Below are 15515 nucleotides of genomic sequence, written 5' to 3' on the forward strand. Positions count from 1 at the left end.
GTCCCTAGGTCCAGCGCCGACAGATCCCAGTTCTGTGCCCCCCGGAGACCGCTGTGATGCTCCTCTCCTGGATCTCATCCAGAAAAAATGGCCACCGGGACTCTGAGGAGGGGGCGGAGAGCTGAAAAAGGCGCGCTGGGTTGTGTAAAAACGTGCCCTTTCTGCCTCAATCCGCCCCTTCTATGACACTCCAGCGTGTCATTTTGGTCATCCGGGGGGCGGGCCGAGGGGGCGGGGAAAAGGCGGCGGCTTCGGCTAGGCCGAAGCCGCGGTCTAAATTAGAGGCCTGATGCCCAGGAGGGCTCCAGAGCGGCGCGGTAGTCCGGGGGGGGGGGGGGCGGATTTGTACCGGACCCCCCAGAATGGTCGACTGGATAGCGGTGGGGGTAGCAGGGGTAGCGGTTTCTATATGGGGGGCCCCTGAAGCGCTATGGAGCCGCTGCTGTTGCAGAGACAGGGATGCAGAAAAACCCTGTCTCTGCTGTGCCATCCAGTCCGCACCCTCCCCCGGCCCCAACAGGATCCCTCAGCCGGCCTGGGGTCCCTGGAAGCTGCGGAATGCTGCCTGATCTCCGACCCTACCTGAGGCGTCTCAACCTAATGCCCCCTGCGGGGGATTAGGGAGGGTGCGTCTGTCACCGTCAGGGGGTCTTCATCCTCGCCTCAACCTCAACCCAGACCCCTTAAAGGGGTTGGGGAAGGAGGGGGGTCTCGACCTCGAACCAGGACCCGAGGGACTGGGGAGGGAGCGACATGGGGAATAGCCACCTCGACCTCAACCGGGTACTCCTGATAGGGGACCGAGGAGGGAGCCATGCCGGGAGTCTCGCTGGAGACCCACTTTTCTTCATCTGTATTTCCGGACGAAAAAAGGAAAAAACGGAAGAAAAAAAGGTGTGCCTCCTTGCGACACTAAGCAAAAACTGGAGAAGGCTGACGCCGTCCAGGGGTGTATACTGCAGAGGAGGAGCCAAAGTTAATCTTTTTCAGATTATGCATAGTGTCGCCTCCTAGTGGACAGCAGCATAACACCCACGGTTCTGTGTCCCCCAATTAGGCGACAGAGTAAAGTGTGTTTTTCCAATTTTTCTCCTCAAAATTTGGGGTGCGTCTTTTAAATGCGGTACTTAATTTTCTGAAACAATTTCAAGGGTGCCACAGACTAGGTTACATTTAGCCCACTAGTGGTAGTGACTCTGGGTGCTTATCCACAACTTTTATAGAATTGGTGCATAGTTATTGTTACAATTATTGTACATTCAGACCAAAATAGGACCATGCCAGTGTCCAATCTGTCATGTTATTTGCTGGCTGCTAGACCCAGTGTTACAACAAGTGACCTTCTGACCTACTAAGCGTAGCACCACTTGTCTATGTAGATATTTTATACACTAGTGTAGTTGACTTCTAATATTAGATCATTACTATACTTCTCTATGATTTTAAAATAAACAGCGTCAACAAAATGCCTTGAGATATGTGACCGAGGAATGGAATCAGATTGAGTATGAACTACTTCGGGAGAGAGGGCTATGGGGACCTCCCATCGGTTCCCACCTGGATAAATGGTTGCTGGAGATGACCGAAGGGCCTTGTAGAATGAGAAAGAAAGTTGTGAGGAATGACATGTTCTATATTCACTATCCTTACATTCCTGAAATGGAGCAAGATACTAACACACTGGTAAGCATCCATGTCAGTAGGGATCCTATTAATGGTCTGTACTTTTGTATGTTACTGTAATTAGGGAAGTTTATTTTATATTTAATGTATATTATATTTTTACATTAGTATACTTTAGCCGTCTCTCTTAAGAAGCCAACCTTTTTGGAATTCTGTTTCATACATAAGCATGCAGATCATGAATCTTCCATAATCCCTCTCTATGTACTGAACTGTTTATCGATGGGTACGTTATTCGTCTGGCAATAATTAAATCCTATGTGATGTTAACCCAATACCCAATTTTTTTAGTCTGACTTTCCATGTACACTGCCCGAATCATCTGATGGTGTCTTCCTGGTATCTCTTGAGCAGGTAAAACTTAGTCAAGAAGTCTTCTGTACTAAAGAGCATCACTAGAGCATGTTCTAACAAAGCTTTCTGAAGCGTTCATTCAGCCTGCTCTGCGTATGTATAATAACACTAGTGCCTTTCACCTTAGTATTCTTGAGTACATGAGTTCCACTCTGAAAATGAGTATAGCATCAATGAGTTTTGTGCCAAGTGATCCAAAACACCTTGCTTGATTCCACCAAATGTGATTTATTTCTAGTGCTTTAATGTCATTATTTGTATTTCAGTGTGGTGCAGTATTTAGGATGGTGCCAGATTTACATAATTAAAGGCTTTGTAATGTGAATTAAAAATAAGTGTCATTATACCTAAAATATGAAAACATAAAAGTTACTGGAGAGGCTTTTTAACATTGTTATGCCAGTTTGATGGTATAAATACATAAAAAATGTAAATTAACCAAATACCAGGTTTACGAAGCCCATGTACCACTCTTTCTGACCTCTAGAAATTTATTGAAAACAATTGATAAAAACTTCATATATTATTACAAAAACTTTGAAACCCTAATGTCTGGTCCTTCCAGGACTAATCTCTAAGGGGTTGTCCAACTACAATATACAGTATGTATTCAGATCAGAGGAAAAATGAAAACTGAAGTATACTTTATGTTATATCTTGCTATATCCATCACGTCTAACTATATGCAGATACACATTCTATATGTGTGTGTATGTATGTGTGTGTGTGTGTGTGTATGTATATATATATATATATATATATATATATATATATACCAGAAGGGATTCCAGATCGTGAGCCTCATCGGGGACAGTGCCAATAATGTCTGTAAAGCGCTGTGGAATTAATGGCGCTATATAAATGAGTAAAATAAACAAATAATGTATGGTAGCTGGATCCATTTTCATTCCAACTACAATAACAGCTGAGCATTACATTGATTTTGTCATGGATTTGGAATTACAGCTACATTTCAACATGATCCCAACAGTCCATTAGGTTGCATGTGCTACTCTGAGCAGCTTTTCATGGCCTATATACAGTGCCTTGCGAAATTATTCGGCCCCCTGGAACTTTTCAACCTTTTCCCACATATCATGCTTCAAACATAAAGATACCACATGTAAATTTTTGGTGAAGAATCAACAACAAATGGGACACAATTGTGAAGTTGAGCGAAATTTATTGGTTATTTTAAATTTTTGTGGAAATTCAAAAGCTGAAAAGTGGGGCGTGCAATATTATTCGTCCCCTTTACGTTTAGTGCAGCAAACTCACTCCAGACGTTCATTGTGGATCTCTGAATGATCCAATGTTGTCCTAAATGAATAATGATGATAAATATAATCCACCTGTGTGTAATCAAGACTCCGTATAAATGAAATGAAAATAGAATGAAACTGGAGAACCCGGAGGAAACCCACGCAAACATGGGGAGAACGTACAAACTCCTTGCAGATGTTGTCCTTGGTGGAATTTGAACCCAGGACTCCAGCGCTGCAAGGCTGCAGTGCTAACCATAATCCCAAGTGTATGTCCAATGTGAAGTCCCCTTTTAAATGCATGCTCATGGCACTTCCCAGGTAGTCTTGTTGGATTTGGAAAAATGGAGAATAGTGATCCATTCAGTAATGTAAGTGAAATTTGACATCACATACCAAGCCTAAGGTGTCAAAAAAGTGTGTACACAAACAATCAGAAGGCATTTGTACAACTAGGGCTACGAGCCAGACATCCAGTTAGCGGTGTTCCATTTATTTCACATCACCCTTCTCAAAGGCTATCATGGTGCAGAGCAAGATAGCATTGGAGGCTGGAATGAAGATCTGTCCTCTTCAGCGATGAGTCCTGGAGATTGGTCTGGAGACCATGTGGACAATGCCATGAAGATGCCTTCACGTGTGAAATAATGTACTTCAGCTATCAATGTTTCTCTGATCCGAAGATATCGGCACAGTCACAACAGCTCTACTTTGTGCTACGGATTTGTCACAGGAGAGTGTTTCCTATGTAAGCATGTCTTTAGTGCAATGAGTATGGGAGATGCAACTGACTGGTTCCCTTCACCTGACATGGATATTGAAATGAGACGACCTCCTCCACACTCAACACTAATCACACACGCCCACAAGAAACTCTGTCCCTTTTTTCACACAGGCCTATATCTGGTATCTATGGATTTGTTGAACTAGTAATAAAACCATATCATTTTAATTGCATATGTGTTTTATATTTGAAGTATACTTGGGTATATTTTTACCTTGCCAACACCTTTAAGTTGTCCTGCTGTTTTCTATTGTTTATCTGTTCTGCCACCTCATCTACATGCTATCACTTTTATGCATAAATGACCAGAATGGTCAACTTTTGCTTTCTTATTATCCTTCCCCTATTGTAAGCCAGGGGTGAACAACCGTTTTGGGGTCACATTGTCATACTAAACCAATCCCAAGGGCCCAAAAAAATTGCAGTGTTACATGAATTCTAAAATGACCCTCAGTTCATTATTACATCAGCAGAACCGCAGTCAATTCATGATTGTCACCAGAACAAATGTCATGAATACTTCAGCAGCACCATCATCAGTACATCAATGCAGCAAAAAGCTTAGTACAATGATAAATTGCAATGTCCAGTCAACCCCCATCATATACTATGAGTTGTTGTTATCAGCTATCATCAGACTGTGTATCATATAGGAACCACAGTACTGACTACACTTGGTCTGTATCACAAATAATCATTTACATCCAGATACCTTACACATGATGTCTTCTCTGATTGGAGGTCTCTTCCCTGTTGTCTCCAGGTGGTACAAATTTCATGATGAGATTTCATTCTCACGACTTGTTTCTGCAATTCCTTTTAAAGAATTATTGCCACCACCTTGTCGACCCTTCTGAACCTTAGCTGCCTTGCTGACCTTCCTTACGAACCACGGTCCATTTTATCTAAATATAAATTTTAACACTATATGCATTGCATTTATTGCAATCAGTTCTTGTAAAATCCTAGTTCTGAATCAAGTACTCTCACTGCAATGTAATTTGCGTGTGGATTGCTAGCTGTGGTAAGGCAAGTGTTTCACTCCCTAATCCATTAATCATCTCTCCTAAATGCCCACTTAAAAAAGTAATGTCACCTTAAAACAAATTAAAAAGTAATGATGCTTCTGAGTGCTCCAAAAGTAGTAATGCCAACCCCGTTTATCAATAAAATTTATATGGGCCTTTTTCGAGTAACAGAGTTCTCATCTTCTCAGAACACGATGTGGACTGGCAAAGGCGTATCCGTGCTGTGATTCCCTTGCAATGCCATAATTACAGTTTAAAGGGAGAACATAAGCCAAGGGTACAATGCCTTTAAGTATGAATGTTGGCGATAACCACAGACATAATTCAATGTATTTTATCTTCATTTTCAAGAATGTGGGAAGTCTTTCTCTCAGCTTCTGCATGAGCTAACTGCTAGCCTGAGCACTTAGTCTAGAGTCGGGGGGGGCTAAAATACTGTTTGGTTCCAGAGTTTGAATAGATGGTCTGTATTTGATGCTGCTATGCCAAACGTGCCAGGATGACCGGCAATGGAAACTAGCAAGTTTCAGTTTACAAGAAGGCGCTACATTCCTGAGTGCTGATAACCTTTGATAACAACTATTCTTATATTTGTGGCTTTTACATGGTTTGTTAATCAGTAGTGATGAGCAAGCATGCTCGAATGAGGCGCTTTCTGAGCGTGTGCTAACAGAGTATCTTCGGCGTGCTCGAATACTATGTTTGAGTCCCCGTGGCTGCATGTCTCACGGCTCTTCGACAGCTGCCACATATGCAGCGATTGCCTGTTTGCAGGCAGACCGTCCATTGCTCTGGTCAGGCTTATTGCTGCCCAGATATCTTCTGTAAGCTCATACAGAATGCGGAACAGGTACATTCATGGAAGGTGTTGCACATAAAGCTTGTGGAAACGAGCCCTTCATATCACATAACCAATGAGCCCTGGTCTGAAGGTGCACATTGCACTCTTATTCCCTTATTTTTGGATATAAATAATGAGATCTGTATGAACAGAATATTTTACGATATATACTTTAATATATATTTACTTTGTTATTATGTACAACACAGAAACCTGCCCGTTACCGTCGTGCCATTAGCTATGACAGTAAAGATTATTACATGCGCCTAATGCCAGGAAACCCAGCAGTGTTTCAGGATACAGTAGAAGAAAGCTCGGAAGGAGAAGCTGCCCAACATGAGCCAGAACATGGAGAAGACACAATTGCCAGGGTGAAAGGTAATGTAACTAGCATTACACTCCATTGGACTCTACATCTCATCAGCTCTTTTCTCCTGTAAAACTTCATAAAAATGTAACACTGGGTAGTTACTATATGAAAATTGTGGACAGGAAAGACTGGCATGATAAATGGGGAGGCGGTATTTAGGGTTTTTCCTATGCGTGCCTAGTGTTTGACCTGTAAATATCGCCCATTGGAGCAGACACAGAGGCAACTTCAGCTCACCCAGGGCAGGATCCTCCACGGCCAAGGAATAATTAGCAAAGGAAGAAAAAATCCAGCAAAGGGAGAAGATCCATAAAAACCCACAAATCCATAGAAATCTTTAGGGTAATGAACCGCAGCAAACGCATTTCTGACATGGTCCTTATTCATTGCAATGAATAAGGATTACGTCTGAAACTCGTTTGCTTCGGTTCATTACCCAAAATGTTTTTGTGGAATTTTCAATGAACTTCACGTTTTTATGGATCTCCTCCCTTTACTGTTTTTGTTTTTTTTTCTTCCTTTTGCCCACAGGTTCCTAAATAGTTAACGGTGATTACTGATTATAAACTTTCCAGTATTATACATTGATGCCATGGATAAGCCATTCATATGTGATTGGTGAAAGTGTACCCCACCAATCAGCATTTGTACTGTTGGGTAGGAAAATGAAAATGATCCAGCTCAAACAACAATGGACAATGCAGGCACAAAGTACAAATGCACTGTAACTTTACCATTAAAATTAAGTGGGACTTCAATGACAAATGCTTGTTTTGCTGCAGCATGCCATTTTTTTACATCCAAGAGCACAATATATATCCTGATTCTTTCAGGCCTTGTGAAAGCACCTCTGAAACGATCAAGATCAGCTCCTGATGGGGGAGAAGATGAGAACCAAGAGCCCTTACAAGACCAACTGGGTGAAGGCTCTTCCATAGATGAAGATGAGAAGATGGACAGTACCACCCTTCTGAGACTTCTTGAGGAAGGAGAGAAGGTAAGTGTATAACTCTGTAATTTAATAAGTGGATGCCACAACACAAATGTGAACAGATCCTAATACATAATAATTATGGGACATCTGTGAGCAAATTTTTGCTATTTAATCTGAGAGCAGCATAATGAAGGGGCAAAGACCCCGATTCCAGAGTTGTCATTTACTGAGCTGCTGCTTGTAGTTTAAATAAAATCAGTGTTTTATACAAGAGGACTAGTAAACCTGATGTCATGTCGTCCTACATTATTCTTGAACTCTGTATCCTCACCCACCATTGATTGTCGGCTTTCTTTTTACAATGTACACTTGCTAATCAGTGATGTAGTTGGAGTTGTTCAGAGTTTAGCATTCTGAGAATTAGTATATCTACAGCAGAGGAAAGTAATTTTATAAAAACTGCACCAAGCAGACCTGTGAGTGACACATCACTGGAATCTGGGTTTCTGTCTATATATACTGCTGATCTCAGAACACATAGCAAAAACCTGAGGACTGATTGCCTTTAAATGAGTCTGCCACCAAGTTTTTCTAATCCATGTGAGAGCAGCATGATTTAGAAGGAGAGATCCTGATCCAGGAATGTGTCACTTACTGGGTGGTTTTCTGTCATTTTGATGAAATTACAGTTTTATTTGCTGCAGATCTAGCAGTGCTCAGAATGTGAGCTCTGTATAATCCCACCCACATCACTGATTGGCAGCTTTTGGTATACACTGTACTTAAGTAAAAAAACTGCCAATCAGTGATGGGGGCGGGGTTATACAGACCTCATGAATATGGAGCACTACATGGCAGCAGGTCTATTAGTCCTCATTTGATAATCTAGTGTTATAACAGTGATTATATAAAAACTACAACAAGCTATTGCTAGAATCGGGGTCTCTGTCTCTACATCTTGCTGCTTTCAGATTAGTTGGTGAAAACCTGGTGACAGAGTCCTATTAACAGTAATAAAAGTTATTGAATTTCAGTTTTCTTCTTTTTCTTAAACATAAAATCACTATCGTTTGCACTTTCTATTACAATTGCGCCACCTATTGGTGGAAATGTCATAATGAAAATATTGTTTGCTCCATGAGAAAAATCCTCTGATTTAGTTTGTTGCCAATGAAAGTTCTATTGTTTTCTTACCATTTCTTATAATAATTAATTCATTAATAATTCTTATTAATGAATTTCAGATTCAGCACATGTATCGCAGTGCAAGGGTTCAGGGCTTGGATACTGGCGAAGGGCTCCTGCTGTTTGGCAAAGAACACTTCTATGTTGTTGATGGGTTCACACTGACAGCCAACAGAGAAATTCGGGATATTGAGACTCTACCAGTGAAGTAAGTGGTTGTCTCCTCATCTTAAGACAAAGTGGAGGTCCACCATCGTTGTAAGGTGGCTCCATGCTTACATGGTTTATGCAACGTGAGTTATATATTTTGGAACTTGTCATTTACTTGCTTTTGATGGCCATCTTTATTCTAGTATGCATGAGCCAATTATTCCTCGTGGAGCCAGGCAGGGTCCCAGCCAACTGAGGAGAACGTGCAGCATCTTTGCCTACGAAGATATCAAAGAAGTTCATAAACGAAGATATCTATTACAGGTAGAGTCCTAAGATTTAGAACAGATGCAACTATGGGTGAACATGAATTATCTTTGACTGCTAGCATATTATAAGCCTTGATTGAGGGAGTCATGGAAAAATCAGTGCTCTGAAATGACAGATTATCACCAAAAAAAAATAATTACCCTTATTATTATTTTAGACTGTAATTTGTAAAAATTGAAAAAAAAATATCTCAGACATGGGTGACTTGTGAAAACTAATATATAGAATATACTAGTAAGTATGGTATATTTAATACAGGATCTGCACCAATAGAGTTCTGGCGCACCATTGCATAAGGGGTAACCCAATGTGTCAGTGTTTGGCTAATCCACAGGTTTTTCTGTTCCTAATTTGTGGATATAAGTATTTTTTCACATTTTTATTTCCCACGTCGCAGACAAAATTCTGCTTGAAAATTGAACGGCATTGTGGAAACGCCATTTACATGTGAGGGAACTGTGTTACTACATTCACCTAAAGCTCTAATTGTGTGTACAGGCTCTAAGGGTAGGGTCATAAAAATGGGCTGATCATTCGCACCAGACTTGTTTTTTTCCTCAAACATGGAGAGGGAAAAAAGTGCAATCCGAAAGTTTGCTGATTTTCGAAAAGTCACAAATGATTAACCAGGATAAAACATCTAGAGACCCTAAACTCACCCAAAATGGCAAAAAAAAATAATAGATGAATACATAAAGTGACTTTTAATGTGCAAATGTAAAGAAAAATATGTTGCAATCATTTGAAAAAAAAGTACAAAATTTTGTGCTTGCATAAAATAAAGTAGATTTGCAACTTTTCGTAAAGTTGCAAATGATTAACCTGGATAAAATTTGGAAACCCTAAAACTTGCCCAAAATGGCAAACCTAAAAGGCCACAATCAAACACACAAAGAATTGACTTTAAAAAAACGGTGCAAATAGAAAGATGATATGGAGCAAATACAAAAATGAATTGAGCCCAAAGTGTTTTTACATCATGTCAGTGTCTGGGGTAAAGAAAACTGGCATGATGCAAACCAGCAGAGCAAGCTTTGTACTCCCCAAAGAAGTAATGTGTGTGGAAGTTTGCATTCTTCAAGAACTGTTTAATACTAGGAATATATGCATTTTACATATTTAACCGCTGCCTCCTGCACATTTTTTGACAGCAGAAGATATACACAGGCTCTAAATGTATGACTTGGCTTCATTGCAGTCCACATGTAAATGTTACATACTGTATGCGGACAGCTGCACATATTTGTGCCCCTATAAATATATATGTGATTGCTCATTGGCTGTTAGCCATCATGGCCCAGCTGTCCATTCTTGGAGTCAGACTGCACGTGTTTATGTGCCTGATGAATATTTTGGGCTTGTTCATAGATTTGCAGTCCAACTGTAAAACATTTCTAAGGGTTTCCTACGCCATCTGAGAGCAGCATGTTGTAGGGTCAGATACCCTGATCCCAGTCGTGTATTACTTACTGGGCTGATTACAGTAGTTTTGTTAAAATCACAGTTTTATCTGCTACAGATTTAGTAGTTCTCTGAATGCTGATCCCTGTATAACCCCGCCCACATCACTGATTGGCAGCTTACTGTGTACACTGTGGATAGGCAGAAAGCTGCCAATCAGTGGTGGGGGTGGGTTTATGCAGAGCTTATGAATATGGATGACAACATGTCAGCAGGTTTACTAGTGTTCTAGTGATGATCTCCTGCTGATAACATAGTGGTTTTATCAGAACCACAGCAAGTAGCCCAGTAAGTGATACCTTACTGGAATCGGTCTCTGCCAACTAATCTGAGCATCAAGTTATAGAGACTTAGACCTGCTGACAAATTCTTTTAAAAATATCCTTAGTATAGGACACTTGTAATTCCAGAAAAAAATGTCATTTTGTGAAGTTAGCATCATTTGTCAAAAAGGGAATGTTGACAAATGACCAGGAACAATCATAAGGTAAAAGGGTACCTTATAGTAAAACTGTAAATGACCCTCCAACATAATACTGGCCCATGTCACCACTCCGTATCTTGGGACAAGATTATTCAATGATTTACTGACTCTCCATGGTTTAAGAGACGGGAGCGAGGTGAGACCCGCAAGTCTTTCACAGTGTACTTACATTATAGGAATATGAGAATGAGGCTGGTGGAGTAGGGCCTGGCTGAGTGTCTGAACAACTTTAAACCACCCCTAGATTGTGTGGCATTATTCCCAGAAGTTACCAAAAGGTGTGGGTTTATAATAGAATCACCAATCACCTGCTGTGATCAGTTATGAAGACCACAAGCATTAGATAAGTTCTCCAGAAAAGTTTGCTCAAACATGGAAAGCTTTTTTTTTTTTTTTTTTTACAAATCAGGAATCTGATCATTCCAATAGGTCATCCGAATAGCAGGCAGATAGAAACCAAGAGATGGCTTTGATGACAGCCCTGTATTGGGAGTATTGGGCTTACTATAGATTATAATTGGGGATGGGCAAAAAATATCTCCTCACAATATCTTTGATACTCCGATGTAGGTACGTAAACCAGGGCATGTCAAATGGCGCTTTCTTCAGCATAGACTAGTTACAGTCTCCTCTCTGCTGGTAGTAGTACACACTATCTGCTTTGATTGTTTCTGTGTCTGACATCTAGTCCGACACAACTGCACGTACCGATGAAGGATCAGTGGGCTAGCAGTGAAGATACTGTGGCTAGTTCCTCCTGCAGCACCTCCAAGATGACTGAAGCAGTGTGTACGGTTGGTTTGAAACATGTTAACACCAGATCTGTACAGCCAAGCCATGCTATTTTTTCATTTGTCTCATTGCAGCCAATTGCCGTTGAAGTCTTTTCAGCCGATGGCCGCAACTATTTATTGGCTTTTCAAAAGGGAGTTCGGAACAAAGTTTACCAGAGGTGAGTCTCCACAGCCATGATGTAAAGCGTTTTATTCTTGTCAGGCACAGTATGAAGATTGTATTGTTGGTGTGCTTTGGGGCAGTAACAATGTGCTAGAATTTTTTACTTCTCAGACCCCCGTGTAGCTGGCGCTGCCACATGTTGGTACTGGTGGAGATCTTTCCCTTCTTTATAGTGAACTTTGTATCATTATTAGCATGGAAAATAAAAGGTAGCATGGTAGGCAGCATGTATCCGACACTGTCTGTATGATCTCAGTCAGGTATGTTTGGCTCTGAAACTCTGCGGTATTTCAGGGAATATCATACCACCGGGGACTGAGCCACACTGAAGAATAGTCAGACCGGCAAGTTCCTGGCGGTTTCTCCCGTCCTCTGAGAGTGACAGGTCACTCCCTATACACTCACGCAGGGAGAGCACTCTCACTCAGGGTGAGTGGGCAGGAGACGAAGTTGGGAACTCGCCTGTCTGATTAGTCATCCATGCATTTCGGTCTCTGTCTGCTTTCGAAGTAAGAGTACTTTTCTCTGAAATCATAGTGTCTGACACTTGCGGCCCCTAGATCGGGCAGCATGCATTAGCGGCCAGGTTCCCTAGAAATGTACAAGTAAAGCACATAATTGGTGGCCATTGTAATGCTGGTGAGATGGATGACTTTAACACAACTAATCTGCTACCTTTTCATTCCCCACAATGCAGGTTTTTGGCAGTGGTGCCATCTTTGACTGACAGCTCTGAGTCTGTTTCTGGGCAGCGTCCAAACACCAGTGTGGAGCAAGGGTAATATATTTATTCCTGCTCGTTTTGTAAATATTGCAGATCAATATGGGTAACATTACAGATGAAACATCCCTGATTACATTATAAAGCGCTTTATTATTCACGATTATCGCTTACTATGTCACTATCTGAGCCTAGCTAGAGATGCTTGTAGTCGCCAATCAGATCCCAGCTCTTATTTTTCAAAGGCCTTTTGGGATATAAAAACTAGAACTTGATTGGGTGGTTTCTTGCTATTGCCAACCGTTCAACTTTTCCTGTATACTACTGAGAGTTACTAGAATTAATAAATCTATGTTCTAGGTTATGTTTTTCTTGTGCTGGAGGTTCTTTCTAGAGCCAAAATTGCGGAGTCATATTGCTGCAGACAGCTACTGGGTATAAAATAAAGGGAACACTTAAACAACACAATGTAACGCCCAGTCAATCACACTTTGAAATCAACCTGTCCAGTTATGAAGCGACATTGATCGAGAATCAATTTCTCCTACTGTTGTGGAAATGGAACAGACAGCAGGTAGAAATGATAGGCAATTATCAAGATAACCCCTATAAAGCAGTGGTTCTGCCAGGGGGTGACCTCGGACCATTTACCTGCTCTTATCCTTTGTGGCTGTTGTTTTTTTCACTTTTGCATTTTGTCATTGCTCTCACCCCTTGAGGTAGCTTGAGGCGGTGTCTGCTGTACAACCCACAGAAGTTGCTCGGGTAGTGCAGCTCATTCAATATGGCACATCAATGCAATGTGGCATGAAGGGTAGCTGTGGCTGTCAGCCAACACAGTATTCAGAGCATGGTGTAGATGCTAGGAGACATGGAGGGGGCTGTAGAAGGGCAACCATGCAGCAGTAGGACCACTATCTCCTCCTTGGTGCAAGAAGGAGCAGTGCTAGAGTCCTGCAAAATGACCTCTAGCAGGCCACTAACGTACATGTGCCTGCTCAAATTGTTAGAAACAGACTCCATGAGAGTAGAATGAGGGCCCGATGTCCACAAATGGGTGTTGTGCTTTCAGCCCAACTCTGTGCAGAATGATTGGCATTTGCCAGAGAACAGCAAGATTGGCAGATTCGACATTCGCGTCCTGTGCTCTTCACGGATGAGGAGAATGTTCTGCTACCTGCAACATCCTCCAGCATGGCCAGTTTGGCTGTGGGTCAGTAATGATGTGGAGAGCCATTCCACAGACCTGAATCCAATCGAGCCCATCTTGGGCATCATCTCTCGTTCCATCCACCAACGTTGCACCACAGACTGTCCAAGAGTTGACTGCTGCTTTAATCCAGGTCTGGGAGGAAATCCCTCAGGAGACCATCCGCCGCCTCATCAGGAGCGTGCTCGGGTTGTAAGGAGTTCATAGTGGCACGTGGAGGCCACACACACTACTGAGCATCATTTCCTTGTCTTGAGGCATTTCCAGTGATGTTGGATCAGTCTGTAATTTGATTTTCTATTTTGATTTTGAGTATCCTTCCAAATCCAGACCTCCATGAGATATTAATTTTGATTTAGATTGATCATTTTTATGTTTTATTGTTCTCCACACCTTCCACCATATAAAGAATATTTCATTTAGTGATATGTAGAATGTGATATTTTAGTGTTCCCTTTAACTTTTTAAGCAGTGTGTATATGAACTATAAAACTTCTAAATATTCTACTTTTAAGAAACGGGCTTTAAATATTGTGGTTACTACATGGATTGATCCTCATGTTACCTATTATGCACTATATTAAGATAAAGACAAAGAAAAAAGTGATGCTTTGAAACTGTGTATAAAGCCTCAAAGCTTCACATTAAAAGCATAAAAACGTGTTCCTTTGTCTGTCAGTGCAGTCATCAAGTCCTTCGTTTGCTTCAATTATCTTGGAAAGCCGCTAATTATATTGTCAGGAAATAAAATAAAGGGGACAAACACAAGTTGTCGTATTCATCACTGCAAATTACTGCACACTCGCAGGCTTCTTCCAATAAAGAACAGATTTAAAAACATAAATACTTGAACGTTTTCTAGTTTGTTCAGCTGCTGTCTTAGGAAAACTAACCCCCTTCACCTCTGTCTAAGATAGGTGCTATTATACATATATCTTGCAGATTCGGGTAGTGTTGAAAAAAACACTGTTGCTTCTTGGAAACTGTCAACAAGTAGGTTAACTGCTGCTGCTGAACCTATCACGCTGCTAATGTTCGATAAAGGGCATTCCCACCTATAAGAAACACAAGGCATATGTTAGTAAACTAGTGAAAGCCAAAGTGTATTTTTTTCCAGCAATATTATCATTTTTTTTCTGTTCCACTGGACTTTTGTTTGACACTTCTTTTAATTAGCTTTTCTGAAAATGATGTCCAATGTAAAACCAATAACAAAGCGATGGTAAAGATGAAAAGATGTCTTTTCAAAAGTGCCAACCAGTATGGCTACACTTCTGTTCTTCTTTCTTGGACATGTGACTTTTGCAGTTTTATTGAAGTCAATATTTTTGTAAGAACGTTGGGCCTGATTCTCTAAGACTGGAGTTGTATGTTATACTGGAGTAGAATGCTCTAATTTCATTAACAGGCACTTGCCGCTTAGTAAATTCGCCACTTCTTCTCTTGCCAACAATGCTACTCCAGTTAGTGACCGAAGTAACATTTCTGGCGTGAGTTGCGCCACTTAAGTGGTGAACTGTTCATGAACTGGTCAGGTGGGCGCCGCCCCTACCTGGGTACGCTCCATCCACTTTGGCGGAGCTGGCCAGGATGGCAGGACGCTGCCAATAGTTGCAAAATTGTTGTACAACTCTGTGGTGTGCAAAAAATGTACAACTTTTCAAAAATGTTTTACGCCAGGAAGAAAGAAATGTGACTAGTTTATAATTCATCCATTAGTCATGTAAGAATTTTTCATATATATTCACAATCGCATGTATC

General features: G+C 41.2%; 1 protein-coding gene across 6 annotated transcripts in view; it reads left to right on the top strand.

Moving 5' to 3' along the window:
• WDFY3 (WD repeat and FYVE domain containing 3) overlaps positions 1 to 15515 on the top strand; it is a 436497-nt gene that overhangs the window by 357518 nt on the left and 63464 nt on the right. For 5 of the 6 annotated variants that reach the window (XM_073541677.1, XM_073541696.1, XM_073541706.1 and 2 more), the window contains 7 exons: positions 1456 to 1683; positions 6162 to 6330; positions 7156 to 7319; positions 8501 to 8649; positions 8795 to 8915; positions 11733 to 11818; positions 12521 to 12601. In XM_073541677.1, the coding sequence (XP_073397778.1) occupies positions 1456 to 1683; positions 6162 to 6330; positions 7156 to 7319; positions 8501 to 8649; positions 8795 to 8915; positions 11733 to 11818; positions 12521 to 12601 (998 nt within the window). Of the gene's footprint in view, positions 1 to 1455; positions 1684 to 1974; positions 2038 to 6161; positions 6331 to 7155; positions 7320 to 8500; positions 8650 to 8794; positions 8916 to 11732; positions 11819 to 12520; positions 12602 to 15515 lie in introns of all 6 variants that reach the window. The other variant, XM_073541724.1, reaches the window with a different exon arrangement.

This window comes from Dendrobates tinctorius, unplaced genomic scaffold (assembly GCF_039654945.1).
Source record: "Dendrobates tinctorius isolate UK_male_01 unplaced genomic scaffold, ASM3965494v1 ptg000011l, whole genome shotgun sequence".
Lineage (NCBI taxonomy): Eukaryota > Metazoa > Chordata > Amphibia > Anura > Dendrobatidae > Dendrobates > Dendrobates tinctorius.